Source organism: Ursus americanus, chromosome 2 (assembly GCF_024610735.1).
Source record: "Ursus americanus isolate L20-20 chromosome 2, mUrsAme1.1.p, whole genome shotgun sequence".
Classification (NCBI taxonomy): domain Eukaryota; kingdom Metazoa; phylum Chordata; class Mammalia; order Carnivora; family Ursidae; genus Ursus; species Ursus americanus.
The window spans coordinates 70,157,291-70,174,461 of NC_142128.1; the positions used below are offsets into that span (position 1 = coordinate 70,157,291).

Sequence of the window (17,171 nt, forward strand, 5' to 3'; positions counted from 1 at the left end):
AAATAAATGATACAATAGACGAATAAGTAATAAAGGCTTATGATCATTTAACTTTCCTAAAGTCCTGCAAATAATACAAAGAAAATGCCGAACCTCTAGGCAACAATAAACTATAAGGAGGAATTCTTTGGAGAGGGAGGTACCAAGGTTATGAGGCAAACCTATAAGGTATGTAGAAATGCTTTCTACAAACTTCCCGAAGCCCTGAAACCCAGAGTTCACATTGTCATGAGACAAACAGAGAAAAAAAAAACCAGCTTATGATATATTTAGAAGCCAAGCGAAGGAAAGTTTTATAATTAGTTAGTATATTCAATGCAGATTGGAAATTCCTATAAAGCAGTTCCCTGCTTGGTTTTCTTTTTCTTCCATATTCCTCAGGTAATTGTCCTAATTCCCTACATCATTTTGTCCATATAGAAAGTGACTTAGTATGCATGTATTTTAAAAATATTGGTTGATGAGTTCCAATGTCTCTGAAGAAGACAATGTGCTGTAGCAGAGAAAACACAGCCTAGCATTTGGGATGTTAGTTCTAGACCTGGCTCTGGCCTAAAACGTTGGATAAATTACCTAGTTTTTGTAACTACCAAATGAGAGAGAGACGATCTCTTGGGTCCTTGTTTCTGTAAGTGATTTACCCACCTGAAGACGTTTTATTAACACTACTGGAGAAAAGCATTCCTGCCACTTCCTTTTATGGTATCAGACACTCTGAGTGTCTCAATTCAAACAGAACCTAAATACCGATCATCAGTACTTAATTCCATTCATTATTTCATTCACAAAGGAAGACTCTATTTAGTCTCTATTTTTCTTACAAGAATCCCTTTCATAATGTGAAGATACAGCCTTACTTTCTAAAGTAAAGATGACACATTCTCTAATATGTATCCATAGGATCTATTTGCTAGCCTCTGTTTCAAATTTTGTGCCTGTATTTTTGTTATTGTTGTTGTTACTTATTTTTCCAGTTCCCATTATTTTTTTTTTAACTTAGAAGTTGGAAGGAAAAGCCTTCTTTCATTCATGAATGCAATAAATATTTCTTAAAAACTTATATATGTCAGGTGGTATGCTAGGAGCAAAACAGATAGACTTCCTGTGTTCATGGACATTCTAGTTTATTAATCTGATAGATAAAAAGCCTTTGCTTCGCTGAAAGTACTAGAACAACCGTAGAGCACTCTGTTTTTTTTTATTGTAAGCCTTAGATATTTAAAGTAGCCACGACAGACACAGGGAAAAATTGCTTTCTTCATTTTCTCCTTCCAAATCATGATTTCAAAGGTCTTTTTAGGACTGAAAACATTATTCATCCATTTTCAAAACCCTTTCCAATTTGCGGGTCAAGTCACAAACACACTGTTTCATCCTAAGACATTTCACCAATTGCTTGTATGGTAATTTACACTAGAGATAATGTGTAACTCTTTTAAAGTAAAGGAGTTGTGGTCTGACATTAACGAATGCCTGAACCAAACCCGGAGAGGATCCAACTCTGCAGTCAGCTTTGCTCTTGACCTACGCCCACTGCACAGTCAGTGCTTCTCTACCGAGAAGGCTCAGGTGGCAGTTCGGGGGAGGGCATCCAATGAGCAGTAACTCCACCAGGTGAGCCATACCCCAAGGCAACCACAACCCATCTTCCCTCCGCCTGCCTCCTTGAGGATGACTCTTGCCTGGGATGTGTGTCATTCAAAATTTAGAAATTTGGTGTGAAGCAAAGAGCTACCATGATGAACAAAGATATGATGTTGTCCAGCCGTTTTAGCGTAGACAGGATTGCGTCAATATCAAGGAGGAGTTGTACAACGTTCCTCAACTACTGTTAATTAACATGGGCTGAAAGCCTCCAGCCTTGCATTTGCTTGGAACAGACATGCATTTATCACCTAGTGTTAGCCACGAATATTCTTTCTAGTCTTTCTGCAAGTTAGCTTTCCCAAAGAGCTAATACATGAACATCTCCCCTTCTACACTGGGAGAATGCAAACTGATAACAGAAATAATTTAACTTTGAGGAGGTACCAGTTAGACATCTCTGAAGAAACTAGTCTCAGAAAACTAATCTGTACATCGGAATCCGGGGATGTACTGTATGGTGACTAACACAATATAATAAAAAATCATTAAAAAAAAAAAAAAGAAAAGAAAACTAATCTGAACTTGAGATACGACAATCTCCTATTCCACGTCACAAACCACTTTGGTAAAGGCTTCGTTTTGAATTTAAAATTAAGTAAATCCATGTATGTCTCTTTTTCACCAGTAATATTTTGTTAAGTCTGTACTGTGTACCAGGCAACGTCCTGGAGACCTGGGATACAGAGAAAAGTGAAGGACAATTTCTCACCCCAACTGAAACCCAGTCTAGAGCACTGTCTGCACAGAAGCAGTGCAAAGCAGAGCAGAATCTTCCACGCTTTCCAGTGCACCTAGAGAGCCCACACCTGGAGCAAATATTAGCTACTTTTTAGGCTGGGAAAATCCCCCTCAAAGAGAGTAACAATCTCTTTAACTCAACTGAACAGTGCTTTGAGAAACACTGACTGGGCAAAGAAGAGAATAATTTACAACAAATCAAGGGAATTCATTAGGGGAAATAAGATGCAATATGCCTCTAGTACTTTCTCTTCCACCTGGGATGTATCAGGAGTCCAGCAGCATCTAGCCACTGAGTCTTGAGGCTAAGAAAATTCAAAGGCCAGAGTAACATCTTAGTTGGCACATTCTGATTACTCGTTGCTTTGAGCACTTAAGCCACACGAATATTCCAGATGGGCCTGAACACGTAAAAACACTATTCTGGATTCTGGAGTCAGAAACCAGGTGACTGCTTCCCAGCATCTGTCTTCAAGTTTGTGGGAATTCTGCTCATCCTTGGAACACATGCAATAATGACATTATTTGAGGGCCATGATTCCACATACTTCTGCTATGACATTTCTTTCTGCATTGCTGGTGACAGAGAGCAATTTCCTTTCATCAGTCACTTTGATTCCTTTTTAGAAGGTGGGAGTACAAACCAATAGAGAAATATCAAAAATTTTATTTTATCTTCTCTTGGGTCATCAGTTTTAAAGAGCCAATGTAGAGTATCCTGTTCTGCCTAGTTATCAATGGGCTCAAATTATGTTACCTCATAGTTTGGAAAATTTTTTAAAAATTATTTTTATATATATATATATATATAAATTTAACAGGATTTTAAGACAACAGTACTAGCAGACTGGGCCCCCAGAACCCACTATATTATATACAGAAATATTCTGAGAGAGGAGACATTTTTTATCCTTACTTCTTTTTTCAACAAGCTTAACTAATTGATGTCTGTTCCTGGATACAATTTGAGGGAGAAAAAAAAAAATCAAGCAGTGGAATGGGAAATTTTTAGTCAACCATACATTTAAATTAGTCCTGTCATTAGCTTTTCATAGAAGTCAGGAATCAGCTTTAGTGAAGAATGACTTTTAGGAAGAGGAGGATTTCTACCAGAATTTGATTCGGCTCAACTAATCAGCTACTGCTCCTCTAGAATTTCCTATTCTGGTTCAAGCACCCAGAAACCTGAGACTCAGGCGGGCCTTCATCCTCCTAACTCTGTCACATGGTTTCATCCTATACCTTGTTCATGTCAGCACATTCCTATCTCCATGGAGTGTTAGAACCACCTCTGAACATGAAGTTTCCAGCCTTGATTGTCTCCAGCCCACTTTCCACATCACTACCAGAAAATCATATCAACTTCCATTAACCACACCTCACCCCCTTTTTAAAAAGAATCCAGCTACACTTCCTAATTGCCTACAGAATGAAGATCCCAGCGCCTACTTGTGTTTACCACCGTATCCCCAGTGCCTACCTCAGCACCTGACATGGAGAAGTGCTCCGTAAGCACTTGTTGAATGCCTTAAGACCCTCTATGACCAGCCTCTTGTGCACCCCTCCGGCCATAACTGAGGCTTTCCTCAAGCCACATGGATCTCCCACCAGCTCTTGAACTCGTCTTGCTCTTTCTTGCCTTCACGCTTTTGCACCGGCCATTCCTCTGGCTCAGAATGCTGTACCTGCCAGGGCTCTCATCCTCCTCTCTCACCAGCTCCATGTGGTAAACACAGTTTCATCTCCCACCAAGAGAACACTGCTGCAGTCCTCTCTCAACGCAGCCCCTGACCTATGAACAGTCCACAAAGTCTTCATTTTCCTCCAGGATCAGAGAGGCTGAAGGCTGGGCTGGGATCAGAACATACTGTTTTTCAGACTTGGAAGGGGAGGGGTGTGCAACGCTTGCGAGGGTTTGAGACAGGAAAGAAGGTACCACCGATTCTTTACTTGGGCTCAGCTTTCAAGGGTGGCTCTGCTATGATTTCATTCCCACCACAGGCAAACAGGTGTTCGGTGACTGGCTTGGGTCGCTAAAAGTTAACTATCCACATACCTCAATAAAGCTGCCCCCCAAAATATTATTTATGGTTTCTCCGGGGAAATATTTTCTGTATGCAAATTGGAAACTACCTGAATGTTATGCCAATTACCTACCGTCTTCTTGCTTCTTTAAAAATAAGCTATTAAAAAATTCTAACTAACTAGTAGTAGTACTAGTACTAGTACTCTTGCCGAAAACGTATTTACCCCTGATGTTCTGAGAATCATCCTTTTTTTTTTCCCTTAAACAACAAACAGATTTAGTGGAGTTTTAAGGGCCACTGAGTTAGTTATTCAGTGGCCCCCAGGCTCCTGACACGGTCAACACACTCAAGTAAGAGAGTGTGTGGTTGAGGTTCTGGGAAATACACGGCCCAATGGTCCAGGATGATCATTTGTGAGGTTCAAAGATTGAAAGCACTTCAGAACCACCACCCCAGCCCCTACTTCCCTAGGATTGGCAGAGAACATAATAATTTTGAAAAATGATGAAGGGAAGGTAAAAGTGAGGAAAACGAAACATGGCCCATGGTTAATGTCTACATCTTCAAATGTAATGCAGCTATTCAACTAATTTAAAATACCATTGAAGTGAGATGACTCTCTTTAAATATTTTATCACTAAGATGCTGGAAGATTCCTTACACATACATTACCACTTTTTCCATTTAATTACTGATCAAATGTGCTAGTTGAAAAGACTTAAGATCTTGCCATACACCAGAATGATTTGTGAGATTCGAGCAAGCAGGCCTGTGTTATCTTCCTCTTGATTTTCTAAAAGCTGCTCATGGGTAAAAGATGCCGACTTACTTGAATAGAAGTTTCCTATTTATAGTGGTTAATACAGAAACCACACAGGATCCAGTCCTGGCATTGTAAACCTTTGAACACTACATCTATGAAATTCTGTTGTCTTTTTAAATTTTCAGTAACATTTCTCTTTGCTATATTTATCACATTTTCCAAAATATGAAAACATTCTTTTTATTTTAAATGTTGACTACATGTGAAAAATTAACTCTGGTTCTATTACTTCAAACTATCCCTTTATTAGCAACAGTTGTGCGTCGCTGTCAAGAGGAATTTTAAAGCGAAAGTACCAGATTTGGAGAGTAGACACATCTGTTTTACTTTGCAGTTTGTTTTATTGTTTTATTTCTTAGGCTATGAATTCACAACTATCTTATAACTGAAGACTAAAGAAAAAACATATGTTGGTAAATCTGATTTCTGCATTTTTTTTGTTCAGGGGAAGTTGCCTCCCTCAGCTATCTGCCAATAAGTAATAAATGGACTTGGCAAAAAGTTTATTTAAGTTGGCTTTATTAAGCCAACAAAATACAGAAATCAAGTACGGGACAGGCAGAAAAATCTGTTCCTTTGAAGTCAATAAAAATCCATCTCCTTAATCCTTTTTTTATTCCAAGCAGTGGTGATTTTTCTCAACTGACTCACTGAGAACCTTGATTTAGCCAATCTGTCTTGCTTAGTTATCTTTCTTCTCCAAAGCTTTCCTAAAGAAGCATCCTTTCCCCTTGACAACCATCATCTTTTATACTTGCATAGTGATGCCTCTGGTTATAAACATTCTCTGGTTAATCCTGATCGAGATTTAAGAAACAGGTTTTTAATTACTATCCATATTTTACACTAAAAACAGCAGTAGCTTGCAAGCCCTAACAAAAGACACACAGAAATGATCAACGGCAGAAGGATGGCTACAATTTGATACCATACATCTTTCCTGAGCGATCTCCATTCAGCCTTCTGACACAGCCTTATCTGGCTGCTGCCTACTATTACGTCCATTATGGGAGAAACTTCAGGACTCTAGTCTAATAACTCCTTTTCCATGCCCCAACCCATCTACTCACAGGCGAAGAGTCATGCAGAAATATATTCGTAAGAATATATTCACGTTTGACGATGTCGTGATTTGAGAAGGAGGGCATTATCTTGGTAGAACAAAAGCAATGTACTGACCTCGAGACACTCAAGAGTTTGGCATCCTCTAATAACATCTGGTTACACAGAGTATGAGAAAAGCATTCCTTACCTAAACTAAAGAGCACCAAGAATTTCAGACACACAAACTCTCGTTGATCAAACTGTAGAGAGCGAAGCTTTGCCACTAACTCTTGTGCATGACTCATGAGATTGTTGAGGGTGGCCCCGGCTTGGGATGCTATTACGGAATAGTCCACCTGCAACACAGAATCAGTTTTAATGACTGTCAGAATCAGAAACAAACAAACAAAAAGAATCAGAAATAAATATTTTATTTGAAACTTTTAGAAATTGTGGGTAAAATCAGACGGCATTACAGATTTGTAACAGAAGGGACAGTCCCCACGAAAATAGTCTGAGATGTGCTATGATTCTGAGATGCAATTATTCCGATAAATCTAATCATGTCGATAAGCTTTGTACGAAACAGATTTTGGCTACCCAAATTTCACCTTCATCTTTTCTCTATTGGGAAGTTACATTATCACATAGGGTTAAAATTTTTAACTGTCACAAATAAATTTAAAGGAAACTATCCTATCCATAAAACGGGAATCCAGAACAGCACGCTATGTGCACGATGGCGTTAACTACTGCATGAGGAAAGTGAAGGCAGAGAAATGTTTCCATTTTTATTTTCTTAAGAGACTATAGTTTAAAGCAGTCATTGTCCAAGAATGCAGGCTTGTAGGTGAAGAAAAAAATCGCACTGAGATTATTCTTTAGGAGGTTGCTTCCTAAAAAGCAACAGCTACTATTTTCATTCATATGATTATTAATACATTTCTCTCTAAAGACAGCAATGATCTTATTAAGAAGAATGATTTCTTGATATACAAAACATAACCAAAAAGGCTTATTTTCTTCTTCATTAAAAAAAAAAGGTGCTGTGATGCACGGATCTTAGATTATTCGTGGGGACATAAAAAGTTCAGCTTCTAATAATAAGTTAAGATGTTGGGATGGCTGTCAATGATGGTACTGGCTTTGCTGCTGCAATTACAGCATAATGGGAAAGCCCAGTTGGTACCTGAAGCTCCCATCCTTTTTGTACTGGAGAGCTCTCAGGCAACCAGATACTCTTTTAGGTGCATTTAATATTTGCTGCAGCAGCAAATTTGTCTGGGAGGCAAGTCCTCATCTGCCACTCACCCGGAGCAGACTGTATTAAATTTTTATATTTATTGACATTTCATTACCATAATTGACTGCACTTGCTTCTCTAGGAGAAGGCACAGGGCTGCCTCCGAAGCAGGAGAACTAGTCCCTCGAGTAGAATTTGCAATTAAAAACAAGGCAGAATGGATTTTTTTTTTATTGTGTAAATATGATGAGTTGAATTTTCAGCTTTAACTAGAGAATACTGGGTGTACAGAAACCTTTTTTCGAGAGTGAGAAAAATTAGGAGTCAGTGGAAAGACGACCCCCAAAGGTGTCAATCAGTTTCTATAGAGTCAACTATGCATGAAAAAGGCACAGTTAATGTGTGTTCTAGGTCTGCTCTTGTATCAAGCACAGCACTGTCCTCCCTGCTTTGTCCATGTGCTGGCATCTGTCCACTAAATTTAAACATCAAGCGTTCTAAGAACTCCTTTGGTTTCTGTTTCCGAATGTGTGAAAGAAAGGGCCAGGATCCAGGCAACCTGAACCCTGAGCCGGAAGCAGAGAGGACAGACAGATGAACACTGTGGAATGCATTATGATGGTCTGCGACGCCCCCAAAGGGATGTCTCCACTACCATTTTGCCAGTCCTCTTACTCCAGGGAAGTTCTTCTTCCTTAGAAGTGGTGCCTGAGCTCTCAATTCTTTAGCAACTATACATGGTCTCACTACTCCCAGATAACAACAGAAATCCTACGGAGACAAACAGGATAGGTGAGTGAATGACAGCAGGAAGGCCCTGTGGGGTCACAGAGGTGGAAGAAAACTGGGACAAGATAGGAGATCTGGGTCAGACACGGCCACTTACAAGGGAAGCATCTTGGGCAAGTCACATGGAGTCTCCATCCCTTGGTGCCCTGATCTTTAAATAAAGCAGTTAAACTAGAGGATAACAAGGTGCCTCCCATTTCTGTGATTATCAGGAAATGAGAGTACTTGGGATAATACCACCGATTTAAGCTTGGAATCAGTTGCTGAATGCACTGCAGCTGGAGGTTAGTATGTACGCAGCACATTTTAATCAAAATCACGAGTGAAGCCTTCAACCAGGAAAGTGCACTAAAATAAACCACATATATGTTGGTATTAATTAATTTTTCTAGTACAAAGTTAACTGAGTTGTGATATGTGTACAGTTCTACCAAGTCTGCAAGAAGTTCCAACATTAGACTCATGCTTGAAAATGTAGTACCTTATTAACCAGAACCTCCTTTTTTATTTTTTATTTATTTTTACTTATTTTTTATTTATTTATTTAATTTTTAAGATTTTATTTATTTATTTGAGAGAGAGAGAGAGAGACAGGCAGCGAGAGAGGGAACACAAGCAGGGGGAGTGGGAGAGGAAGAAGCAGGCTCCCAGCAGAGGAGCCTGATGTGGGGCTCGATCCCATGACGCCGGGATCACGCCCTGAGCTGAAGGCAGATGCTTAACAACTGCGCAGTTCTAACAGGTGTGTAATACTAAGTTCAAGTCCTAGAACTTTAAACTTGAAAGTATAGTACACTATGCCTGAAAGGAACTGAAATTGTTTCGGAAGATTCTATTTAGCGAGAGACCTCTAGTGCGATGAACTCCAGGAAATCAATTGGCATACCAACAACTTTATAGCTATACATTTATTTACATGCTAATTTGAAAGCTCAAACATGCTTATTAAATGGGAGCTCCGATAACGTTTCGTTCAAGGATAATTTATCAAATGGCACGGCTCTGAAGGAGGATCGGTGATTTATTCCTGCAACAGCACACAGATCCGCAACTTCCGTACATTTTATTACAAACATAATTATATTTTCATTGTCGAATGCGGAGTTTGTGCTCATTTCAGGAGCAGCTGGCCTTGTCTTTTATGTACTTAGTAAAATTAATTTATTGCTCTCTTACATGTAATCTTTGTGCCATTAAATTCAAGGCAGATATTGAAGAAATACTATAAGCTGATGTCCCCTTTGGATAAATTTCACTCATCATGAAGGTAGAAACAGTTTTAGCTAAATTGCTTTTAGTTCTAATAACTGAAATTTTTGATGACTTGTACATTGTAAGATGCCTGTCATTTTAATATGATACACAATAATAGAAGATAATGAATAAGTTGCCAGTAGACCTTTCCCTTAGGATGATGTTACAGTGGCTGTTAATTAGCACAGTATGCAAATACTAACAGCGGTCCCACTTCGAAGTATTCTATTGTTATTTTATAGATTATATAAGTATATATACACACAGATGTTTTATGTGCATGTATTTTTAAAATACTGGATAGAAACGGATTTTGTCGTAATTCTACGATGTTAAAAATATAGAATTGATTTGATAATCCTGATGTTACTGATAATATTAATTATTAATAATATTACTGATAATCAATTATTTTTTGCTTAGCAAGATTATTTAACAGACGCTCATACAGATGTCTGATTAAAAGACATAATGAATGCATGATAGCTGACCTTAGGTTTAAGTAAGAAATTTGGTGTGAATCACCAAATCCTCATTTCAATACTAGGTAGTAGTGCCCAGGGCTTTCTTTGCAGTGGGATTGTTTCAATTACTCTAGTTCTCAATGAACTTTAAAGGGACTCAATTCTGCAAATAACTATTTAGCAAACATAAATGTGCTAGGCACCATGCTAGCCATGGGACTTTTGAGAAAAGTTGTGCTATTTTATCTAACTTTCTTCTCTCTCTTCAAGCTCCAAGTAGCAGTTCCCTGGAGATTCCCGTCATTTAAAAAAATTCAGTGTAGTCTTTTTCTTCCTTCTCTGTTGTAATTAATGCATCACATTATTTACCATGAGCTGCGTTCAGGAGGAAAATGCCAGAATACTGGGCCAAGGAGTACCTGGGGCCTTGCATTCCTTAGCTTGTCTAGCAGAGTTGCTAGAAAGCATAGTGTAAACCCTACATGCATGCTCAAGTTGACACAAAATTGCTGCCTGGGTCGCCTTCGTGTCAGGACTATAGTCCCGATATTATAGACTGAGGCATATTTAATATTACTATTTATTAATCTTACAATACTCACAATAAACATTTTCATTTATTCTAGAAAAAATCATCACGGGGCAGTTGAGAAAATTCTATAAGCAAATCTGGAATTTTTTTTTTTAAGATTTAATTTATTTATTTGACAGAGAGAGCACGTGAGAGAGCGCACAAGCAGGGGGAGTGGCAGGCAGAGAGGGAGGGAGAAGCAGGCTCCCCACTGAGTAAAGAGCCTGGATGATGCAGGGGCTCAATCCCAGGGTCCTGGGATCATGACCTGAACTGAAGGCAGATGCTTAACCAACTTAGCCACTCAGATGCCCCAAACCTGGAAATTTCTAACGAATGATCTGGGAGTACCGTATTTCTTCTGGTTGAGGCTGAAAAGGTGATGGACTTAAGTTAGTTGAAGTTTAGTTAGTTTAGTTAAAGTTTTATCCAGAAATTCTTTGTCACTGCTCCGCTAACCCTGGGAGGATTTGCAGGTGTCTGTCTCAACCTACAAAGGAGTTTGGTCAAACACTGTCACTTTAGAAATAAGGCACTTCCTTCTAGACGCTTCAAATGCCCATCTGACTCCCTTTGCACTTCCTCCTCTGAACCTTCCTCCCATCTGTGTCACGCGGCTTACCTGTGAAAGTGCACAGTGCAAAGCACTATGCAAGGCTCAGTCGTCACCGTCATTAGACGATCACACCTCGAATCACCACTGAGTGCAGGACTGTGTCTAATGGCTCTGCCCCTCCCCCCACATCTTTGATTTTCCTTCAATTATTAGGCTTTCAGAAATGTTTTTAAATTAAGTGAATCAAGCTGTTTTTCCTGTAGGCGAGTGATACGCATTTACACGCTTCTTTGAAAGAATGCGGTTTTTTTCACCATGATAGCAACATCATGACTCGAGGCTTCTATCATTGTTTCAAAGTTCACATTCTGCACAAATCTGTGGTAGTAGGTCAATGTGTTTTGGTGTCAGAGGAATTATTTCCTTTAAGAAAGTAACAAAACCCTGCATTTAGGAAGAAAACTCAACAGAAACTGTTGATTTAGGGTGGTGGCATTATGGACGACCATTTTACTTCTTTCTAGCATTTTCTTAATGCTGAAATAATTTTGTAAGGGTAAGTAATAATCACGTTAAAATACTTCTGATGATTTGAATTTATTTTTTACAATGTGTTTACAATGCCACACCAAAAAAATTATGAATAAATAAAACAAAACCATTTATGTATTTGGGCTCAACAGAGAAGAAATGAATGCCTTGCTTGGAAGTCCCACGGCAGCTGTCACGCACAGAAATTATACACGAAGACCCAACTGAAAGCCTGTGGTGACTGCAAGCTCTGAAGCATCTGTGAGGCATTCAGAAAAGCAGTACAGTATGTTGGTTAAGAACACAAACTTCGGGATGCCTGGGTGGCTCGGCTCATTATCGGACTTTGGATTTCGGCTCAGGTCATGATCTCAGGGTCATGAGATCGAGCCCTGTGTCAGGCTCTGTGCTCAGCATGGAGTCTGCTTGTCCCTCTCCTTCTGCTCTTTCCCTCACTCACTCTCTTCTCTAAAATAAATAAATAAAATGTTAAAAGAAAATTTAAAAAAAGAACACAAACATTGGCACCAGCCTGCCTAGATGGGAACATTTTACTGCTTTTATTAGTTGTGTTTTGACCTTGCATCAACTACTTTCTCTCTGTCTCAGTTCCTCATCTGTAAAATGGGGGTGATATTAATAATAAGTACTTTCTTCATAGGGCTGTTGAATTCATGTCGGCTTCACCTTAGCTTAGTTTTGATAGATTCTGATTTTCATGTCCGCACTTTACAGAACTATTTCTTGTAACTCCTCCTGCAATTCTCTGAGGTAGATTCCCCTACAATCCCCACGGGATAGGCAAGGACACTGAAACCTGAACAGTAAGGGGAGCTGCCCAAGATGGCATAGCTAGTAAGTTTTGGAAAAGGAACTGGAACACAGGTCAGTTCGATTCTAAACTAAGACTAATGTGTGTAACATACGCACACACACACACCATTTTCATACCAGAGAGCAAGCAGCCTGTACTAGTAATAAAAATATACTCTACCCGTAGTTTGTTGTTAGACTATATACTAAAAAAGAGGAAGTTCCCTCTCTCTCTTTTTGCTTTCTTCAACTACCTCCATACACTTTCCTTTTAAAAATCATGTTCTCCCTGGGGGCGCCTGGGTGACACAGCGGGTTGGGCATCCGATTCTTGGTTTCAGCTCAGATCATGATCTTGGAGTCCTGAGACCCATCCCCGAGTCCAGCTCCACGCTCAGTACAGAGTCTGCTTGTCTCTCTCCCTTTGCTCCTCTCCCTACTCTCTCTCTCGAATAAATAAATAAAATGTTAAAAAAAAAAAAAATGATTTCCCCTTCCAGAATATTGCTCTACTCTTACACTTCATATAGTCCCTCCTTTCAGCATTGCTTTAACAATCTTCCTAAAATTAGCATACTCCAAATAATTTATTATTGTTATTGTTTTAACAAAAAAATCTAAGTTTCCCCACACTTGCAGTCAGGGAGGTATTTATACTTCACATTTTCACTTATCTTCCTGCATCTCAGGGTGGGAAGCAGTCCATGCCTACTGCAGTGAAAAGCAACTTATTAACGTTGGACCAGTGTTGGTGTCTCAGCCCCACGACAGAAGACTGGATGGTGTAAGAAGGTATAGGTGAGCTATGGGAAACATGGTGGGGGTGCACACTCGGGGTGCTGAGTCCAAGTTAACTTGGTTAGGTCACGACAGGGCGCTTCTACTCTGGTACCACAGCTAATATTTACCATGCACCTAACATGCTCAGCACTACATAGGTGCCGTGGAGATGTAAAAATATGTCTATGACTCCACATTAAAATATCTTTCTCATTCTGTTGGCGAGGTCACATGCTTTGCAAAGGGCTTCCTTCGTAGCACTTCTTCTGCTTTTATTTAAGAAATTGCAGGATGGGGCACCTGGGTGGCTCAGGGGGTTAAGCTTTCAACTCTTGATTCAGGCTCAGGTCATGATCCCAGGATCGGGAGATCAAGCCTGCTTAAGATTGTCTCCCTCCCTCCCCCTTCCCAAAAAGAAAGAAAGAAAAGAAAAAAGAAAGAAATCGCAGGAGCATCTCTCTACTTGCTAGATGGAATGCTACCCAATTCATGAATCACTTAATAAAGCCAATTAGATCCCTAAAAAATAATAATAATAAAATAAGAAATTGCAGGAAGCCCAGAGATAGATTCAGAATGTTTTGTCTAGCCTATTCCACAACAGAAAATACAAGGTTTGTTCCACAATTTTCATAAATAAGAATATCTGGTTATAATGAATCATTACTAGGTTTTTCATTGGATTGGATGCAAAGGGGTAGGGGAGGGGTTTGACAGAAAGGTGACTCACTTGACAGGGGCGGAGGAGGGAGCTAGAAGATCTGGGCAGCAGAAGAGGTGAGAGGGGAGAGCTAGCTCTCTCCACCAGGGAGTTCTATATTCTGTTGTGATGGCAAAACATGAAGTAGCAGTAATTGATACTAAAGATGATAAATACCATCTATTTCTGACTGTTCTTGGTTTTGAAAATCAGAGAGACAAGAAATGCACTTTCTCTACTTTTTAAATGGTAATTACCTTTACCCGGGGACAGCACTTAAGGCAAAATGAAATGTGAAATAAGGAGTATTTCTAAAGAGCAAGAATGGAAGTGCTCTGAGAAAGAATGGCACAAGCCATTTGATTTCTGAAACTCAGAAGGAAATGAAATCAAATTAATTTGTGGGCTGAGGCTCCTTCTAATGCAGTTCCTAGTTAGGTAGGGCTAGGGGGGAGGGGGGGAGTGGGGGGGGAGCCGGGGGGGGGGGGAGCGAGGCTTGGGACGCATACCCAGTGATTAGACTCTGGAAATGGGTACATTTCCTCCAAAGACTTGGGTCACTGGACAAAAATGCTGAACAAAAATTTGAAAGTATAGGAAGTTAAGCCCATGAGACTTTATTTTCTCGTCTGGAAGGCTTTTCTCATGAGATGTACAGAAAGCAGGGACCAGATAGTGATGGAGATGGTTGAATTGATCCAATTTGCAAAAACTCTGAAATAGAGCTTGCCTTTAATTTGACTGGGAAAATGTGATTTATTAATAATACAGCAAATGGTGTGGAGACAGCCTTTCATTTTCAAATATGCACTGCTGTGGTTTCACAGCACATAAACATTTATGGCTGGATGTAAAAGATCACGGGGCCCGAGTACTGAAGTATGGAAGCATTGCTGAACGCTGCCGCGATGCCTGAATAGGAATGACCCAGTGGACTTAGGGAATCATTATGTTCCATGCATTTATTTTAATAACACATCAGTTATTGAATGAAGGCTAAGAACAGGGAGGGACATGCCAAAATCCTATAAAGTTGGACTTAGGTCCATTGAGTACTTTCGCTTCCCCAGATATCCGTGAAGCCAACACCGATCTCTCCTCCTTCAAGTCTTTGCTAAAACATCACCTTCTCCTTAAGACCAAACCAACTACTCTTACTGAACACAGCCATCCTTGGGTCAGGATGCAACCTACCCCCGTAGATGTGTGCAGGTCCCCCCTTTGCACAGCACGTTCTTTTTTTTCTTTTCATCTTTTATTCACCAGCACTTTGACCTCTAATACATTATACATTTCTTATATCTAGGTTTGTTATAAGATGATTCTTTATGGTCAGCTTCTCCCTGCTACAATGGTAAGCGTCACGAGGACAGGGTCTCTGTGTTGTGCACTAACGCACGCCAAGGCCCTAGAATACTGGCTGGCACAGTGTTGGACGTTCCATAAATATCTACTGACTAACCAAATATCTATTCAGAAAGGAGTAAGAACTAACAGTCATTTTTTCTATTTTCCTTTTGAATGATGGCTGGCTCTTGAAAACTGGAACTTCTGTCCCTTATGCCAAATATTTAGTTTACATATGATATTTGAATCAGTCTCTTCCACCACCATGATGCACAACAGTAAGGATTCCACAATGTACAAGCTTCTTTTTTAATAGCTGACAAAACAAGTGTGGTTAGATTGATGCAGAAACTCGAGGAAAAGCTGCTGGGTGTTCATCATTAATTCTGATTTAGCAGCTGTTTTGACCCTTCAAAGCACAACTTTCAATCCCAGCAGAGTAAAAGCAGCAGAATGTTTGTGATTATGTTTTGCTTTTACAAGTTTAACCGTAATCATCGGTGTAGGAACAGAGTGCACCAAGTCAGCTTTTCTAAATTATTTGCAGCCCATCTTTCCCTTTCAAAGCACCAGAGTGCTTCTGACCTAGTTAAATTCCTGCCATTCTGAACATGCTTAATAAAAAGACGTTTTTGGGGGGCGGGGGGTCTCTATACTCACTTGTTGCCCAGTAACCAGGAAGATGGATCCTTCCTTTCCGTGTACCACTTGTCGGTAAATGTGGTCGAGAATTAAGAGCTCACTCCAGCAATTCTGAAGCAGCTTCATTTGGTCATCAACCTACAAAAGAAATAGAGAAAAAATATGACATTGTTATTCACTACATTTTTTGTTTTACCATAATTTTCTACGTAAGAGGACTCGCTATAAGCTAGAAGTCTCCGCCAATGGTCGCCATGGTGCAAATGCTCCGAATTTACATCGCTGCTCCTGAAAATCATTACCTTCATTTGGACAAATACTTTTTAGGCCACATATGAATACTTAAGAGGAGTATTCATAATCAGTGAGCTGCTAGGAAAAGGCCCTCCATTAGATCGCTCTGTCTAGTGTTAACAGAGCTACTACATTTGCTTGTGGGAGGTCCAGGCGCCTCACACTGTCCTCAGCAGACCCCATCAGAATGACCCCAAATAGCCTGTGCTTATGTATCTAGAGTTTAATGCATTGACCCAAAGCTACTAGTACACAGATGTGAGCAAGCTGCCAAACTGAGAAGATTTATAGAGGGGGCGCCTGGGTGGCACAGCGGTTAAGCGTCTGCCTTCGGCTCAGGGCGTGATCCCGGCGTTCTGGGATCGAGCCCCACATCAGGCTCCTCTGCTATGAGCCTGCTTCTTCCTCTCCCACTCCCCCTGCTTGTGTTCCCTCTCTCGCTGGCTGGCTATCTCTGCCAAATAAATAAATAAAATCTTTAAAAAAAAAAGAAGATTTATAGAAAAGACAATTAGCGTGCCAGCACAAACGACTTTGGAAGATAGGGACACACCGCCATTATCTGTCATCAGTGTTAACTCCAAGTCCAAACTGTGCTAGACTTGGAACAGAGCGATGGTCCCGAGGCTAATCCACATTTGCTTTTTGATTTGGACGATTTTCCCACCAACTCTCTAAACCACAGTCTCCATAACTGGAAAATGAACCAAGAACATTACCTCCCTCACAGGACTGCCGTGAGGGTTAAAATGAAATGCGCTGTGTCACAGTGGGCATTTTATTCTTATATCGTCTTGTCCTCCGGGGACTACACTCTTCAGTGACAAAGCCATACTTATTTCACGTACAGTTCACATACCCACGGTCTGAGTGTGGAGAGCGTACTGATCCATGGCTGTGGCTACTTG

General features: G+C 40.1%; 1 protein-coding gene across 4 annotated transcripts in view; it reads right to left on the reverse strand.

Annotated features, from left to right (window-relative positions):
* The window catches only part of NR5A2 (nuclear receptor subfamily 5 group A member 2), a 134,678-nt gene that overhangs the window by 44,200 nt on the left and 73,307 nt on the right, over positions 1-17,171 (reverse strand). For all 4 annotated transcript variants that reach the window (XM_087857441.1, XM_087857444.1, XM_087857448.1 and 1 more), the window contains 2 exons: positions 15,988-16,107; positions 6,488-6,635 (listed from right to left, as the gene is read on the reverse strand). In XM_087857441.1, the coding sequence (XP_087713567.1) occupies positions 6,488-6,635; positions 15,988-16,107 (268 nt within the window). The remainder of the gene's footprint in view (positions 1-6,487; positions 6,636-15,987; positions 16,108-17,171) is intronic.